The 16279-nt window shown below is 34.7% G+C and overlaps 1 protein-coding gene across 5 annotated transcripts in view; it reads left to right on the top strand.

The window, feature by feature from the left end:
• LOC111505907 (uncharacterized) overlaps positions 1–16279 on the top strand; it is a 151126-nt gene that overhangs the window by 87463 nt on the left and 47384 nt on the right. For all 5 annotated transcript variants that reach the window (XM_023160815.2, XM_023160807.2, XM_023160823.2 and 2 more), the window contains exon 3: positions 501–632. In XM_023160815.2, coding sequence (XP_023016583.1) covers positions 533–632 — 100 coding nt within the window. In that variant the 5' untranslated portion in view covers positions 501–532. The remainder of the gene's footprint in view (positions 1–500; positions 633–16279) is intronic.

Raw genomic sequence — 16279 nt, 5'->3', positions numbered from 1 at the left:
GTTTGGTTTTTTGGTGTTACTGCCTCATTTGGATGTCCACTGCGTTCTTCATCATGGGTGCCTCTACGACAACGTTTGAAGTCAGCAAACCAACGTTCAATCGTTGTTTCTGATGAAGCAGAGTCCTCATGACACTTTTCAAACCATTGCTCTTCTTGAACGGTATTTTTTTCATCAAAAAACAGTGAAAGATTAAAACACGAAATTGTTTTCTATCCATTGTTTTGAAAATAATAAAAGTAGTGTCACTCTCATCACAATAACTAGCAAACTTATAAGTAGAATATCATGAAATTTCAAAAGCTTCCTTTAGCACTAACTGAAAAAGCGATGAATGCAATAACACTAGCGACATCTATGTGCTAAGCTCGATACTTTTCAGCCCATTTAGTACGATGAAGAAATGAGAGGAATATCGATTCCAAGTGATATTTGATGAGACACAAATTTCTTAAATGAAATTTTCAGTTGCGTCAAGTGAGATAAATATTTTGTTTCAGAGTGGGATCGGGACCACGGTGGCTCCCACGACATGGAGGTGGAGGTACGCGAAGAGGCTTCCTCAGATCGGGCCTCTTCGAGGTACCCCACCACGCTACTGGGCAACAATACACCACAGTATCCTGTGGCAGGTGAGTTCATAAAACGGCCTTTTCATTAAAACGGCAATCAAACAATCTTCAATGCATTCAATTTTTAATTTCTATTGAAAGACAATACACATCGATGAGTTTTGAATTCACGAGATCGAGTTCTTGTCTCATTTCCGTTGTGGAGGTGAAATAAAACAAAGAGAAAAGAGATTTTCTTAATCTTCGATAGGATGTACTATGTAAGAAAACCTTCTTCAGCAATGAATCGATTGTACAAACAAAACATTCTATTGTTTACACTCAACATTTTGACCTGTGCATCAGAAAAGTGCAGATCTAGAACATTCTTGCACTGTTCCATAGATATCAAACCCACTGCCAATAAAAGGTAGTTGTTGTTGATGATGATTTGTACTGAGAAGAAAAATTGTAAATAAAGCAAGTCGTTTTACTGAATAAGTCAGGTCGGTTTAGTGAAACAGTTGAGTAAATGATTGAAAAAAAGTACATTGTGGTACGAGTATAGCATTAGTGTGTTGTCATCACATACAGAAATCCTACCCTGAGGAAATTAAAAGATGACTAGTACGATTCTGGTATATAGCAGAAAGTTTATAAAATTACTGACTTATTTCTAATGACTTGTTCATAAAAATAGATGTATCGAACCATTTCGTAATTGAGGTTATTTTTAATCAGAATGAAAATATTTTCATTCAACTTGTCACATTACTAATTGGTTTATTATGAAATATGCACGAGTGCATTCAAATTAATTTTTCATAGAAAACTCTTCAATATTTGCTATCATTATTGAGTAATAACTGATCTAGCGATAATTAAGCGGGCAATAACAAACACGCAAAAGCAAAATAAAATTATGTTTTAAAATCATATTTCGGTCGACTGATACATTTATAATAATAATAATTATTTATTTTTGATCCAAATATAAATACAAATGAGAAGTACAAATTGAAAGTTCAAATAAATAACGAGATGCTCGATAAGTAAGAGAATACTTATTTCGAGATACAAATTTGGTGTGAATGGGCATATACATACATACATTGAAGTAGTTAAACGAAATCATAGAATGAATAACATATATCTATCGTAAATGTAATTGAACATGTACAACTATTCTAATTTGTCATTATACTTAAAATAAGATAAAATAAAAATACAAACACTATAATACAATACAAGGACACAGTCAAGGATTATTGAGCCTTCAATCAGTTCTGTTCAATATAATATGTCCTCTTCCAGATTCTGATTCCAGTTAGATGTTGGAAGAATACGTGAGGCTTTCCAAGGCGGGGGGCATGTTTGACAATTTGAAGAAATCATTTATTTTGTTCCCTTTTTAATATTTTTTGTAACGCCAATCTTCATTAGAATAATTGAAAAACGTCACGTAATTGTAAAACAATAAATTTGGAATTGTACAACATTCACGAAATGAAAACAGTTTTAGAAGCTATAAGCAGCCCAGTTTCTTAGTAGAAGTAGCGGTTCAGACTTTAGTTTTTCAATAACATAATTTGGTAGCAGAGCGTCGTTATCGCAATGAAAAACATAAAAAGGTCGTAATATCAAATGGTCAAAAAGCCTGTAGGGGATTTTTTAGGATATGTAATGGAATTTGAGGAGGACACTTATGATCTCCTGGTTAGCGAAATATGCGAAGAAACACCGTAATTTTTGTTTTGGTGTTGAGGAAGTGCTATCATTAGATTCATTTCACGTCAGAGGTTCCAATAAAATATATCAAGACTCTAGTAGACCGTGCTTTCAAGTTCTGTAATACGACCGAAGGCCTCGAGAAAAACTGGGCATGATCAAAAATGATCTTCAACGGAATGGTCACTCCAAGGTGATGATGAAACAGACTTTGGCTAAAAGACAGCAAGCTTAGCTGCAAGGAGAGAAGCCTTCACAACCAGTATTTGCATTTCCCTACATCAGAGAATTGCCAAAAAGGCAACAACTAATTCAGCCAAGCTAGGGTAGAAATACGCAACATATGGAAACCCATAATGAAGAGAAAACGCCCAATTCCGGCCAAACTGTCAGCCCCTGCTAAACCGGTGAAGCGGCGAGAGGGAAGGGGGGATGAGTGAAAGCACTCGAATGACCTATAAATGGTAATCTCTCGAAGGAATAAGGAACAATCTTCAAATTTGTTCCTTTCGGTTTGGTGAATAGATATTATTATTACTTTCTGAAAGAAAGATATTAAGGATGAAAACTTCGAAATAAAGGCCCCGTATTCTTTCCCAATAACTTGCACACGCGTTTATACTTTCCTGTTCAACATAAATATGAAATATGTATTTATGCAGATCCAGCCGGGGCATTCTACCTTTGCCAGGTGTATCGAATGCTTTCTAAATTCCTAACAACTTCTCCGAATACCCTCTCAACCTGAATATTTTCGAGTTCATTTTCCGCCTTCTTAGCCCCGGATTGATGTCTTGTGCCGCTGTGAAACGTCAAACTCTGGACGTAGCAAATATTTCCGGATAAAGGAGAGGACTTGAAAGACACGCTTGATTGGATAGTCTGTTTTGTCACAGCTCCAAGAGGATGCCGTCCTGAAATTGGATCGACCAGGCGTGGCGATCTTTGGATTTTTGTTTGAAACCGTAAAGCGATGGAAATCGCGGGTTGATGATCCAATGAAAATTGTGAGTCGTGAGCTTGATTACGTTTATAGAGTTATTGAAATATTGATTTTTATTCGCATGTTTCTTTTTGGTTACGATGAATTATCGAACTCCAATTTCATCATCAACTATTTTTCTATACTCCTATTTGAAAAATATTTGCTGGCGAGAAGGCATATGAAGATTTTTCCAAAAAATCTTTCAAATGTTGTGCAAAACAAAAAGTTAAAGTAGCAGTGTGCATTACTTATAGAAATGTTCTCACAGAAGTTATTTGTAATGTGTGAAAAACTATATAACAATAGATGGAATATGTATTGTTTGTTATGAAGAAAGTGATATGGTTGGGTTAGGTTAGGTCGAAAGTGAGTGGATCTATTCGAACCTCCACCGCAACCCGCAAGGGTTTATTGTGGCTCACACCTATTCACACTCGACCAAATAAACCCAGCTTCTCAACGAAGCCGATTAGTGTGTATGGTGAGTGGTCTTTTAGCTCGGATGGTAAGTGTACGGCTTTGCCGAACTTTAAAAACCTGATTCGGTCCCCAGCGGGGCAGACACAAATTATATGCTCTGCTGTTCCATCGTTAATGGGGTAGTCGGATAGTCAAGGTGCAAGATTCCCACCTTGATACCCGCGACAACCTTTCCATATGAGGGTTTTTGCATGTCAGCTACACCTGATGATGCCTGAGATTTAACCGTGCAGGACTTCATCGTCTCTGGTTTTGGTGAATCATCACTTGAGCGCAAACGTTTGCTAACCTGCTCATGGCGAGTTTGTTTCTCCACCTGAGACAGATTCTGCGTGGTGCAAGGCGGTTTCATAAGGTACCCCGCTCTTGAGGAGACGACTCAGTCGTTTCTTGGCGGCACCACCAAACCTTTTTTTTTAGGTTCGGTTATTGGATCAGGAGTTGGAGAGTTGAGAAGCTCTCGCACCTGATCTAAATTCACAGGGAGGTCAGTTGGAGTCGTGAGCTTGACAGCCATCTCCTTTGTAGACTTGCTCTTGATCTGAATTTACAGGGAGGTCAGTTGGAATCGTAAGCTCGACATCCATCTCCTCTGTAGACTCAGCGTCAGAAAGAATTTTTAAGTTTACTCTGTCCATAAAAGTCCCACGAGTAGCCAGGGAAAGAAGGTCAATCACGGCAGAGCCCCGCATTACCGTGACAAGGCGATCTTACGAAGAGAGAGCGCCCGTTGAGAGAGAGAGCCATCGTTGGGATGCCATTCAGTTAGGGAATAATACCAGAACCACAAGTGATTCTGTCATTTCCGTATCCAGCGAGGCTACGTGGAAACAGGCATCCGATAGCCGGTTTGCTCAACCCCCACATCCCAAGCCAATGCACTCTCCAAAAACAGCATGCACAGTGCTTCAAGCAGTAGAAGATGAACAAGGACAGTTAACACGCCAAGTGATATGGTACCTCAAGATCAAAGTAGGCCTTCAGACCTGAAACATACCAAATTAATCAGTGACGGAATCTGTCTGTTCAAAATCTGTTTTTCCGTTAATCAGCTGTCGCCCCCATACGAACGACAACTCTCAGAAGAAGAATCATTCAAGTTTTCTGGTGAATGAAAATACCAATAGCAACAGAAAGTCTGTGGATAGCTCACATATTAATAGCTCACATATTAACATTGAAAACAATCAACTTTCAATATTTCAGACAGAAAGGGAAAAATGGACTGAATTCGTCAGCATAAAAACTTGTATTGTCGGACATAATCTTGTCGGAAAAAGTCTATTATAGGTGTAAAAAACTCTCATTCATCTTACAAAGTAACGATATATGGAAATAATTTCTAGAAAGCCATGAACCCTGAATTGTGGCCTCTTGGTGCATGCATAAGTTGTTTTATCGCGAAGGTGAAAGTAATGACAACTTAACATTTCCACCAAGTTCTCTTGTTGTTATTATATACTCATATTATACACCAATATTTCATAGGTCTGTACTTCTTTGACTATCTCATCTTTCGATTTTTTTAATTATTTTCAATATCCTTATTTTATTGACAGTTTCCTATACAACTATGAAACAATCATAATGGAAATGAAGTAGTATTATAATCAGAATTATGGAATTAACCTTCCAATCGCACCCAGTCACCGATACGAAATTATTCCTTCGATAATATTTAGTGGTATTCCATATAGTCACCTATCTTCAAAATATTCAGGAGATACTTTTTTGTGAGATTTCCACGAAACAGTTTACAAATCTGCAACACCTGTTTCAATCCACAATAGTTTTCTCAATCGTTTTCATAATGCCTAATTTCTACCTAATTTGTGTTCTATAGAAAAACAATTTTAATCATATGACTTCTTATCTACTTTAACACTGATAAATTGACTAGATCAGTGAAAACTGATTGAAAATTTGAACATCATAGGAGGAAGTTTTCACCAACTTATCAAATGTAGTACCTCATAGTTGTGGTTAAACTCATTTCTCTCTGACAAAAGATGGATCACACATCTGGAATTGGTGTCTACATCGATATTCACTTTATGTTTTTGATTCTTTCGGAAAAGGGGATCTTCGTTTGACCAATGTAAAATATAGGCAAGAACTACAATTCGAATCATATAATCCGTGTCTATTCGACATTGATATTTTGTCTTCATTGTTTTGATATGAATTAGTGAAAAGTAATGGAAGAGTTGAACATCATACAAAACAGATTTTACCAACTCATCAAATGTATATGTATTGAACTAACCACTAATACCCTAGTTGAAAAACATATTCAGAAGAGAGAACGAATTCAATAATATTTGGCCATTCGGTAAATTTTCAGAACTCTCAAATTTCGAGCATTCCAAAATTGATAGTGTTACACTTTTATCTTCCAAGTCTAATATTTCATAGTCTTGTTTGAACTTATGTCCCTCTGACAAGAAAAGATTTGCAAATGTGGAATTGATTTTCACCTTCATATTATGTTCTTTTGTTCTTTAGGATAGGTTCACCCCGTTTCACCACTGATATTTCGTCTTTATTGTTTTGATGAATTTGCCTAAATTATTATTTGTCCGATGTTGGGTGGAGCACATCCAAAACGTCCAATTTTCCACGGGTCTGGCGTATAAATCAGGCTGTATTTGACCGATGGCATGGATTAGGTTGGCTTTGAGGACAGCTGTGATTTGTAGCTTATTTGCATATACCTGTGACTTGGGAAAACCCCATAAGAAAAAGTATAACGGGATAAATAAATGACAACTAATTTGGCCGTTAGCAATTATCAAAGTTCACATAATTCAATATACAATTCTCCCGCTGATGAGCTAAATGGTACTTTTTGGTTTCCTTTCAATTTTTAATCAGTCCTCAAGAGGTGTTCAACCCAAAATCGCCGTAATAAGTCAACAGAGGTTGTGATAAATTGTTAATCACGTCCATTGTGTTAGGAATCACACGTTAGGAACCACAAGTTAAAAGGTAAGACCTCGTTAATCCTTAGCTCGCACAAGTTTCGACTTCTGAGGGTTGTCGTTCGTAGGGGTGCGACAGCTGGTTAACGGAAAAACAGAAACAGAACAGATTGTTCGAAAATATTGATAAACCCAAAAACCAATATGAGTAAATGAGTGTGCTTGCCATTATTATTCAAGAAACCTTCAATCCTGTTAAGTATACAATCTGGTTGAAATACGAATGCAGTATATTCATGAGAATACTTTACTACGTAATGTGAAAAGTTTCTGATCTGCTTATGTTTCAGGAAATACGCTTGAAAAATGAGAAATTTGAACAATAGCAAAACGCATATTCTGGCAGAGAAACTTATCGTCAAGTATAAAGTGAAACCACCAGAAATCAGGACGCTACTTTCTCCCAACTCCATTTTATAAATGGGTGGGAGAAATAGAATAGGCAACCGAAGTCGGGATAGTACAAAGTTGAACTTGAAACTAAATACACAAACTTGACTGGTGATGACTAGCCGTCCCGATTGGTCGTTTCAAAGATGTTTGGTTAAAGAAGAGAGTTTACAGAAGGCACTCGTCTGGATGAGACGCTTCATCGATTCTCGGCCTTTTCCTGGCGAAACAGGAGTAGTATTCGTTCGTCCATATGCAGCCCCTCTTCTTACATCTTCGTCGTATCAGATGAATTGTGGGAAATGTTTTTTTCTCGATAAAAACACTTGAATTGTCACGGGGTTATTTGTTGGATTGTCTCTCCTAACATTCAGTCGTGCGTAAAGATTCCCATTCTGAAAATGGGAATTGGATGAGAGCCAGATTGTTTCCCATCTGACGTCATACCTAGAAAATGTATCATTTCAACTCACCAAATCAGAGATATCAATTCAAACGTCGATGAAAGTATGCCCGCTATATGTATTGTTACGTTTTTCCCATGGATTTGCCAATAATTGACTGAACTGTATAAGTAGTCAACTCAACTTTATTTTGCTGTTACACTGACAATTCAACGGAAAAATTCAACTGAAACTTCAAACTAATATTCAAATGTCTATCACCTCATTAGATCACTTCGCACCGCACTGTCAACTAGACTTCTTCTGATATGCGTAGTGCTAGTGTTTATATATGCCAATGGAAGAAGAAGAAGAATATATTTATTGAAATAGTTAATCCTAATACACAATATTATATAAAAAATATTATCAACATAGAAATTGAAAATGAACATTTTTAGTTTGAAAAATAACAACATATGCTATTAATAATACATTTCAATATAGGCGCAGCTCCAATAATATCAAAAAAGCAGAAAACAACATACAAATACTATATTTATTAATATTATCTTACCTTAAGTTTTATTCTATCTACCATTGTGGATGGATTTCAATAACTGTTTTTTAAAAATACTCAATGATGGACTAGATTCAATCTCATTAGGTAATTTATTGTATGCATCAAACCCTTTGAAAAATTGAGAATTCATGGCACTTCTCCTATTTGTTCTGCATAAATGCAAATCAGTATGATTTCTTGTGGCATATTTGTGCACTTCTGAATTCAAACTAACAAATTCAGAAAAATATGAAGGTGATAAGTTATTCAGAATTTTATATATAAATGTCATAGTTAAGTATAATCCAGTCATTTAAGCTTAAATTAGGTAAGAATCTCGGAATTCGAGATACCCAGCTGTAAGTCTGTAAAAACTTGTATATTGACACCCTAAAAGTTGTCTCAAAACCTACATATGGTAGGGTGTAAGCAACTATTGAATTTCAAGGTCAAGGGTCACAAAAATCGGTTGTTTGCGCTTTTTTTGGAAATATCTCATTTCCTATGGGTTTTTTGCTATTTGTATTCATTATCAATATTGTAGAATATAAAATTCTCTACAAATTTTGTTTGAAAAAATTTTTTATACGGTGAACCGTTTTTGAGATAGAGGGCGGAGAGCGCGCGGTCACAGCATCACTTCAGGTCAACCGGTGCCTCCGGTCGAAAACGCGCCATATATAGTTGACAAACTATCGATAAATCAATGATTATAAATATTTGTCAATTTTTATTAACTATTATATTATATTTTATCATTTTCTTCATGCATTAAATCTATATCTATTCAATAATACTGATAACCGTTTACTAAAATTAAAAAATAATTAAGAGAAAAACTTAAATCATAATATAATTACATTCCCATTTACACTAATGACATTTTAAATAGAAAATAATTTAGTGCCTCTTTAAAATCTGTAAATAACATAAGATAAGTTCATTAATATGTTAATTGAAAAATTACAAGCTGCAAATATTACTACTAAACAAGCCAGAGATGATGCGGATGTTCTTATTGTTGAAACTGCAAGTGAAGAATCAAAGTCTAAAAAAACTGCAGTTATAATAGGACAAGATATTGATTTACTTGTCATTTTATTTGGGCGTACACTATCTTACGAACAAGAAATTTTCTTTAAAAAAGTTGGGAAAGGTAATGTAAAAACGGAGATATACTCGACTGAAAGTTTTGATAATCATTCTCATTCTAAAAAACATATTTTATTTCTGCACGCATTAAGTGGCTGTGACACAACTTCTGCGCTTTTTAAAAAAGGAAAAAAATCATTTTTAAAAGCTTTTGAGAAACTGACAAATTTGGATGAACTAGCTGCAGCATTTGAGGAAGAAAATTGTTCGGCCCAGAGATTATTAGAGAGTGGAACTCAAACCTTATTGGCAGTCTATAATGCTCCGAAATCTGTGAAAAGTCTCGATCATCTTCGTTATATGCATTACGTCAAGTCTACAAAACTTAATAAACCTGTGCAGCTTTCAAATATTCCACCAACAAGTGCAGCTGCTCATCAACATTTCAACCGTGTACATTATCAAGTTCAAACTTGGTTAGGACATGATTTGGAACCCCAGGTATGGGGTTGGGCAATGCGAAACGATTTTCTGGAGCCTATCATGACAATTTTACCATCTGCTCCAGAAGATTTGCTAAATACAATTTTCTGCAACTGCAAGAGTGGTTGTGGTTCGCGATGCGGATGCAGGAAAGCGGGCTTGCAATGCTCTTTAGCTTGTGGCTTGTGGCCAATGTAATGGGCAAGCTTGTCTCAATGCTCTACCATATCAGAGCGACATTAACGAAGATGGAACCTTTGACCCCGAAATCATGGAAGAATGAGACAAATGTCGTTGAAGACGATAATGTAGACCAGTTTGAAATTTTCCAGCAGCCAGAAGACGACGATGAAGAGGAAGAAGATGATTAAAATTATAAATTGTAGTTTTTGTACCCTTTATTCCATTTCTTTACTTTCAATAAAAATAAATGTATTCAATGATATTTTTTAATAAAAAGATTAATTGATAATTTATTTGTTTTTTTTTTCATCATGTAAGAAGTTATAAATATTAATTAGGTTAAAATTCAAATATAATTCCTATATTTTCATTAACAATTCTGCAATTACATGGGCAGGTAAGTGTTGTTAAATAAATTAATACTGAATAAAAAGTGGATAAGTTAGGAAAAAAATGATAAAATATAATATAATAGTTAATAAAAATTGACAAATATTCATAATCATTGATTTATCGATAGTTCATCAACTATATATGGCGCCGCCCTCTATCTCGAAAACGGTTCACCGTATAAAACATTTTTTTAAACAAAATTTGTAGATACAAATAGCAAAAATCCCATAGAAAATGAGATATTTCCAAAAAAAAGCGCAAAAAACCGATTTTTTTGACCTTTGACCTTGAAATTTAATAGTTGCTCACACCCTACCATATGTAGGTTTTGAGACAACTTTTAGGGTGTCATTATACAAGTATTTACGGACTTACAGCTGGGTATCTCGAATTCCGAGGTGAACTTACTATAATGACTGGACTAAGTAATACAACCGTAAAGAAACTGGTAGCCACCGCAAAGTTTGTAACATAATTCCAATTTCAGTGAATCTATTCACTTTTAGAACAATTCGCATACCATGATTTTGCAGTCTTTGTAATTGTGATGTTTGATTTAGATCAAACAAGAAAATAATAGAAGCATAGTAATCAAAATGTGGTTGGATAATCGCATTGTACACAGTAATTTTAAACTGAGTGGATGAATTGCCAGAAATTCTTGCAAAGAAATATAGTTTTTCAGATATTTTTCCACATATATAATCGAGATGATTGCCCAAAAGTAATAAATTATCTAACTGGAATCCAAGATATTTGATAACTGATACATATTCAATGTTTCCATTATCAATTTGTAGATTTAATTCATTTAAATCAAGGTTGTTCCATTTATATTTTGTTGTAATAATCATTCTTTTAGTTTTCATTTTATTCAGTTTTAATTTATTATTTATTTACCATGAGGTACTCATTTACATCCTTTAATGCGGCATTCATTTCATCAAAAGCTTCATCTAAGCTTGTATCATAGCATGCCAATAGTGTATCATCTGCAAATAAATTTATAAAATCAACATTTATAAACAAGTACATGTCATTTAAGTATAAGATAAAAAGCACAGGTCCTAATACGCTACCCTGATGCACACCTATATGTATATCCAATTCCTGTGAGATATTATCATGAACTCTGACTTTTTGCTTTCTATGGGATTAATAGTCAGATAACAGATAACATCACCATCAATGCCATAACCTCTTAATTTTATCAGAAGAGTATTACGATCAATTGTTTCAAATGCTCTCTTCAGATCAAGAAAAACAGCTACTCCAAATTTATTGTTATCAACTTCTTTTTCGAATTTAGATAAAGTGAGTTATAATACGGATTCACATGAATACTTTTTACGAAATCCAGATTGATCATTTATTAAAAATAAATTTTTTTCAACATGATTAAGTACCTGCTTATAAACAACTAGTTCAAGAATTTTTTTCTATTGATAGTAATGTATTTATAGGTCTATATTCACTGGCCTTGATTGTATTGTTTACCTTTTGATTGGGAACTATAGTACTAACTTTCAAAGGATTTGGAATTTCACAAGTTTGAAGAGAAGTATTTAAAATTGTATGTCCACATGTTTCAAAAATGACTTTGAGCATTTTGGAATTTAAGATCTGATGAACATTGTTTTTGTTGTCTAATGAGTTGAAAATTAGGCGTAATTCATTCATTGTTAATATGTGAAACTTGGAAAAATTAGGATATAGATTATAATTATCGAATTTCCAATCTTGAACATTATCTATACTATCAACAATTTGCTGAATACTAGTAATGAAGTAGTAGTTAAATTCGTTTACTATTTCAGTTTAATTATTAACAATATACACCTGGTTTGTTGAGTTAAATTCTATACAGCTCGAAAAGTTTTGGCAATTTATGTTTATTAGCTTACTTTTGTTTTTCACATCTGTTGAGAGTTATTTAGGAAGCCAAGGCAATTATTTTCGAAGCAACGCGACACCTAGAACGAACTAGAAACACAAGTAGAGCTGAGCGCAACATTGGCCAAGTCACAGTCGATTGACGACGACCAGCGGCGGCGGGCGTTATTTTTTGTCAGGGGATGATTTACAACAGTATGGTTTTTGATTTGGCTAACGCTTTCGACACTGTGAATCATACATAGTTGTTGAAAGTCTTAGAAGATGTGGGAGTTTCTTGAAGATCACTTGATCTAGTGAAAAGTTATTCTTCTCATCGCGTGCAAGCAGTTGAATGTGAAAAGTGATTCACTTAGGGATCAGTGATGTCACCATTGCCAGTCTCCAGTGACACAAATAGCATATTAAAGCAAAATTCTTCAGTTTCGCTGATGATACAGTGATATTATACTCTGCACATTCATGAAAAGAAGTGAAGCAAAAATGTGAAAATGATACAGCATTTATACCCAATTTATTTAATCACATGCAACTCACATGTCTTTTAGATTCAAGAGGTATACACAGGTCATTTATATACCATGAAAACAACAGTGGACCCAGATAAAATTCCTGTGGTACAATGCATAGTTGCTATTTTGAACATTCTATCGTACAAACGATCAAAATAATTTTCAAGAAACGCTGGAGCAGTTCATTAGGGAACATTCACGGCATTCAATAATTCCACTGATATATCCAGGTTAGTTTCACCCAATTCGAAATCACTTCTAGATCCTCATTAAGATATGCAACCTCCTGCTGTCGGTGAAGATGTGCCTCCGTAGCCAATGTCCTGGAATCCAAATGGAATGACGAGACAAGCGTGCTGTCGTCAGCGAAGCAATATATTGGATTCTTCGTTTTTTTCAATAAGTCATTGATGTACAATAAAAAGAGGGTTGAAGAAAATATGGATCCCTGAGGAACACCAGCGTTAATGGTAAAATTATTCGAGAGATATCCATCGACGGCCATTTGCAGGTAACGTTTTCAAGGAAGCTGGAGAGCGATACACAAAAATGATTCGACAAGCCATAGCCTCAACATTTTTCCAGCAAACCCTCATGCCACACACGGTCAGAGACCCCAAAAATATGTTTCTCGATTGCGTTATTTCAAATATGGGTGTCATACGATAGAAGGTTGCCTGTTGATCTTTGTTTTCAAAAGCCATATTGATGTTGCTGAAGATGTTAAAACCTTCCAAATGCTTGAGGATACAGTGGTTCACTGCCTTCTCTACGATTTTTGATATCACTGATAGCATACCGACTGGTCTATAGTTGTTTGGAGGATTTTTCTTGCTCTTTTCTTGGGATACGCTGATTAAAAAAGCAATCTTCTGAAAAGTAGGAAGAACCCCTACCCTGTAAGACAGGTTAGAAATTCTGCAAAAACTGGTGCGAGTTCAGTTGCACACTTTTTAAGTACGATGACGGGCAATTCATCAGGACCAGATGCCATGTTGATATTGAACTGTTTCAAAATTTCCCTGACTAGGCGTTGTCAAAAAGTGATTTTCGATATTGTGGGTTCTAGTGTGGGAATTGTGGATGATACGTTTCCCAGAAAATCGACTGTGGACAGCTAGTAGATTTGCTTTTATTATGGCTGTTGTTGCAACTGAATCATTCGCTTGTGTTTGAGCTGGATTATGGATTTTGTTTTCGTAGTCCATATAATTGAGTCGGTAATGATTCAGTTTTCTTATACACCAATCAAATCCTGGGTATTAAATGATGCACGAACGAACTGGATAAATTTTGACAAGACGCTGCATGATGGGATCTCGCTTGAGAACGTTAAAAAAATATATTAAGGTCAAGCAGTTCTATTGTTTTCTCCCATAAAGTTGTGCTTCTCATCATACAATTGATAACTAGGTTATAATCCCACTGATAATTACGGAACGAAAATAGAAATGAACATTTTTATGGATGGAATGAAATGTAATCCGCAAGATAACCATTATTTCAAATTCCAACCCGCTTTTCCATTAATCATAACTTCATTACACATAAAACGGTTCATTTGGCATGGGGGAATTGTTCGAAACCATTGAATCATTCTTGGTTGTAAACAATGTTTTAAAAAACCCTACATTGTTATACATGTTATATATTCCAGCTACGATACAACATACATGTTATGTGGTTTACACTGAATTTATATTTTTCTAATTTCAATCGCCATCTTGCTAATCGGCTACCAGGGTCTTCAATTGGAAATAACCACGTATGAAGGGCGATGGTCTATTATAAAATTGAATTTTCTTTCATAAAGGTAAGGACGAAAATGTTTAACTGCCCATACCATAGGTAGTAATTCTCTTTCTATGGTAGAGTATTTTGTTTCGGCTGGACATAATGTTCTGGATGGATAGGCGATAGGTAAATCTTTTCCTATGGGTCCTTGAGATAATACTGCTCCTATTGCAACGGAAGATGCGTCTGTTGTTAAAATAAAGGGTTCGTCAAAGTTAGAGTGTATTAGAATTGTGGTTCACGTTAATGCTTTTTCAGTTTTTGGAATGCAAGTTTACATTCATTGTCGAAATTGAATTTCACATCCTTTTGTTATAAATTTGTCATTGGTTTAGATATTTTGAAAAAATTTGGGATAAATTTTTGGTAATAGCCTGCTAAACTCAAAAATTGTTTTATTTTTTTAACATTTATAGGCTCTGGAAAGTCCATTATACAATTAACCTTTTCTGGGTTTGGTTTTCTCCATCTTTGGTTATAAGATGTCCTAAATATACAATTTCTTGTCTTAAAAATTCCCATTATTGGGTTGCATTTTCAAATTAGCTTTTTGTAAACGTTTGAATACTAGTTTTGAATTTTGCAAGTGCTCGTCAACTGTTGGAGAATAAATCATTATATCATCCATATAGACTATACATCTTTCGTTTTTAAGTCCGGTTAATGTATGGTCTAAAATTCGTTGAAGGGTGGAGGGTGAGTTTTTCATTCCGAATGGCATCCTCAGGAATTCGTAGAGGCCATTTTCTACGGAAAATGCAGTTTCTTCTATGTCTTCAGGATCCATTTCAATTTGGTGGAATCCTGATGCTAAGTCAAGTGTGGTAAAGTATTGACACTTTCCTAACTGGTCTAAAAGGTCTGATATATTAGGTAGAGGATATTTATCATCTACTGTGATTTCATTTAATTCCCTATAATCAATTACAACGCGCCATTTCTGTTTCCCAGATGCGTCAAGTTTTTTAGGTACTATCCAAACTGACCAAGGTGAGACTGATGGTCATATTATATTTTGTTCTAGTAGTTTTGAAATTTGAGTTTTCACTTCATTTTTATGAATGTGTGGATACTTATAAGATTTCGTTAAGACTGGTTGTGCATTCTCTTTCAGTTTTACAGAATGTTTTATTTCACTCGTGAATGTGAGTGGGTCTCCTTCTATATAGAATATGTCTGAGAATTCTAAACATAGGTTCTCAATTAGTTCTTTCTCTTCCTCATTTAAATGTACTAAACGAAGCAAACTTTTTATTTCTCCTAAACGATTTGGAAAAATTTCACTGAAATCATTTTGAATTTCGTTTTCATTAAAATTTTCAAATTGTAAGTCTGGGAAGTCAATGGATTTTTCAATTACATTTCCATTTACAACTGTTACTGAAAATTCTCCTTTTTCATTTATTTTTACAAGAGCATTTGGAATTCTTACTTTTTCTTTTTCAGCAGCTAACAGTATAGCCTCTGTATTTCTGAGTTTCGATTTTAATTTGAAAACTTTTTCTACTCTCGGTTCGATTTTTATATTGTTAATAGGGATTTCGTCTTCTAAGCAGATATTTCAGGATTGAGAGTGACTTTATTTTGTCTCTTCCGGTTTTTGGTCACCAATCATTTCTTTTGCTTTTCTCAGCGGGATTGTTCCATAATTTAATTTTAATTGTTGATCTTTTATGTCTACTACTCCTGCAAAATGGTCCAAAAAATCGCATCCTAAAATTTCGTCAAAATCGATATCTAAATCGTGTATATAAACTTTGTGTTCTACTCTATGTTTTCCAAAAGGTGATAATACGGATTCAGTAATCGGTACCTTTCCTTCAGTCACTCCGATTATTTGAATATTTTCTTTAAATAGTTTTGAATAAT

The sequence above is a fragment of the Leptinotarsa decemlineata genome, unplaced genomic scaffold (genome assembly GCF_025532065.1).
Source record: "Leptinotarsa decemlineata unplaced genomic scaffold, Ldec_3_MD MMD2_tig00001064_RagTag_RagTag, whole genome shotgun sequence".
Classification (NCBI taxonomy): domain Eukaryota; kingdom Metazoa; phylum Arthropoda; class Insecta; order Coleoptera; family Chrysomelidae; genus Leptinotarsa; species Leptinotarsa decemlineata.
This window is presented reverse-complemented; position numbering and strand designations above follow the sequence as displayed.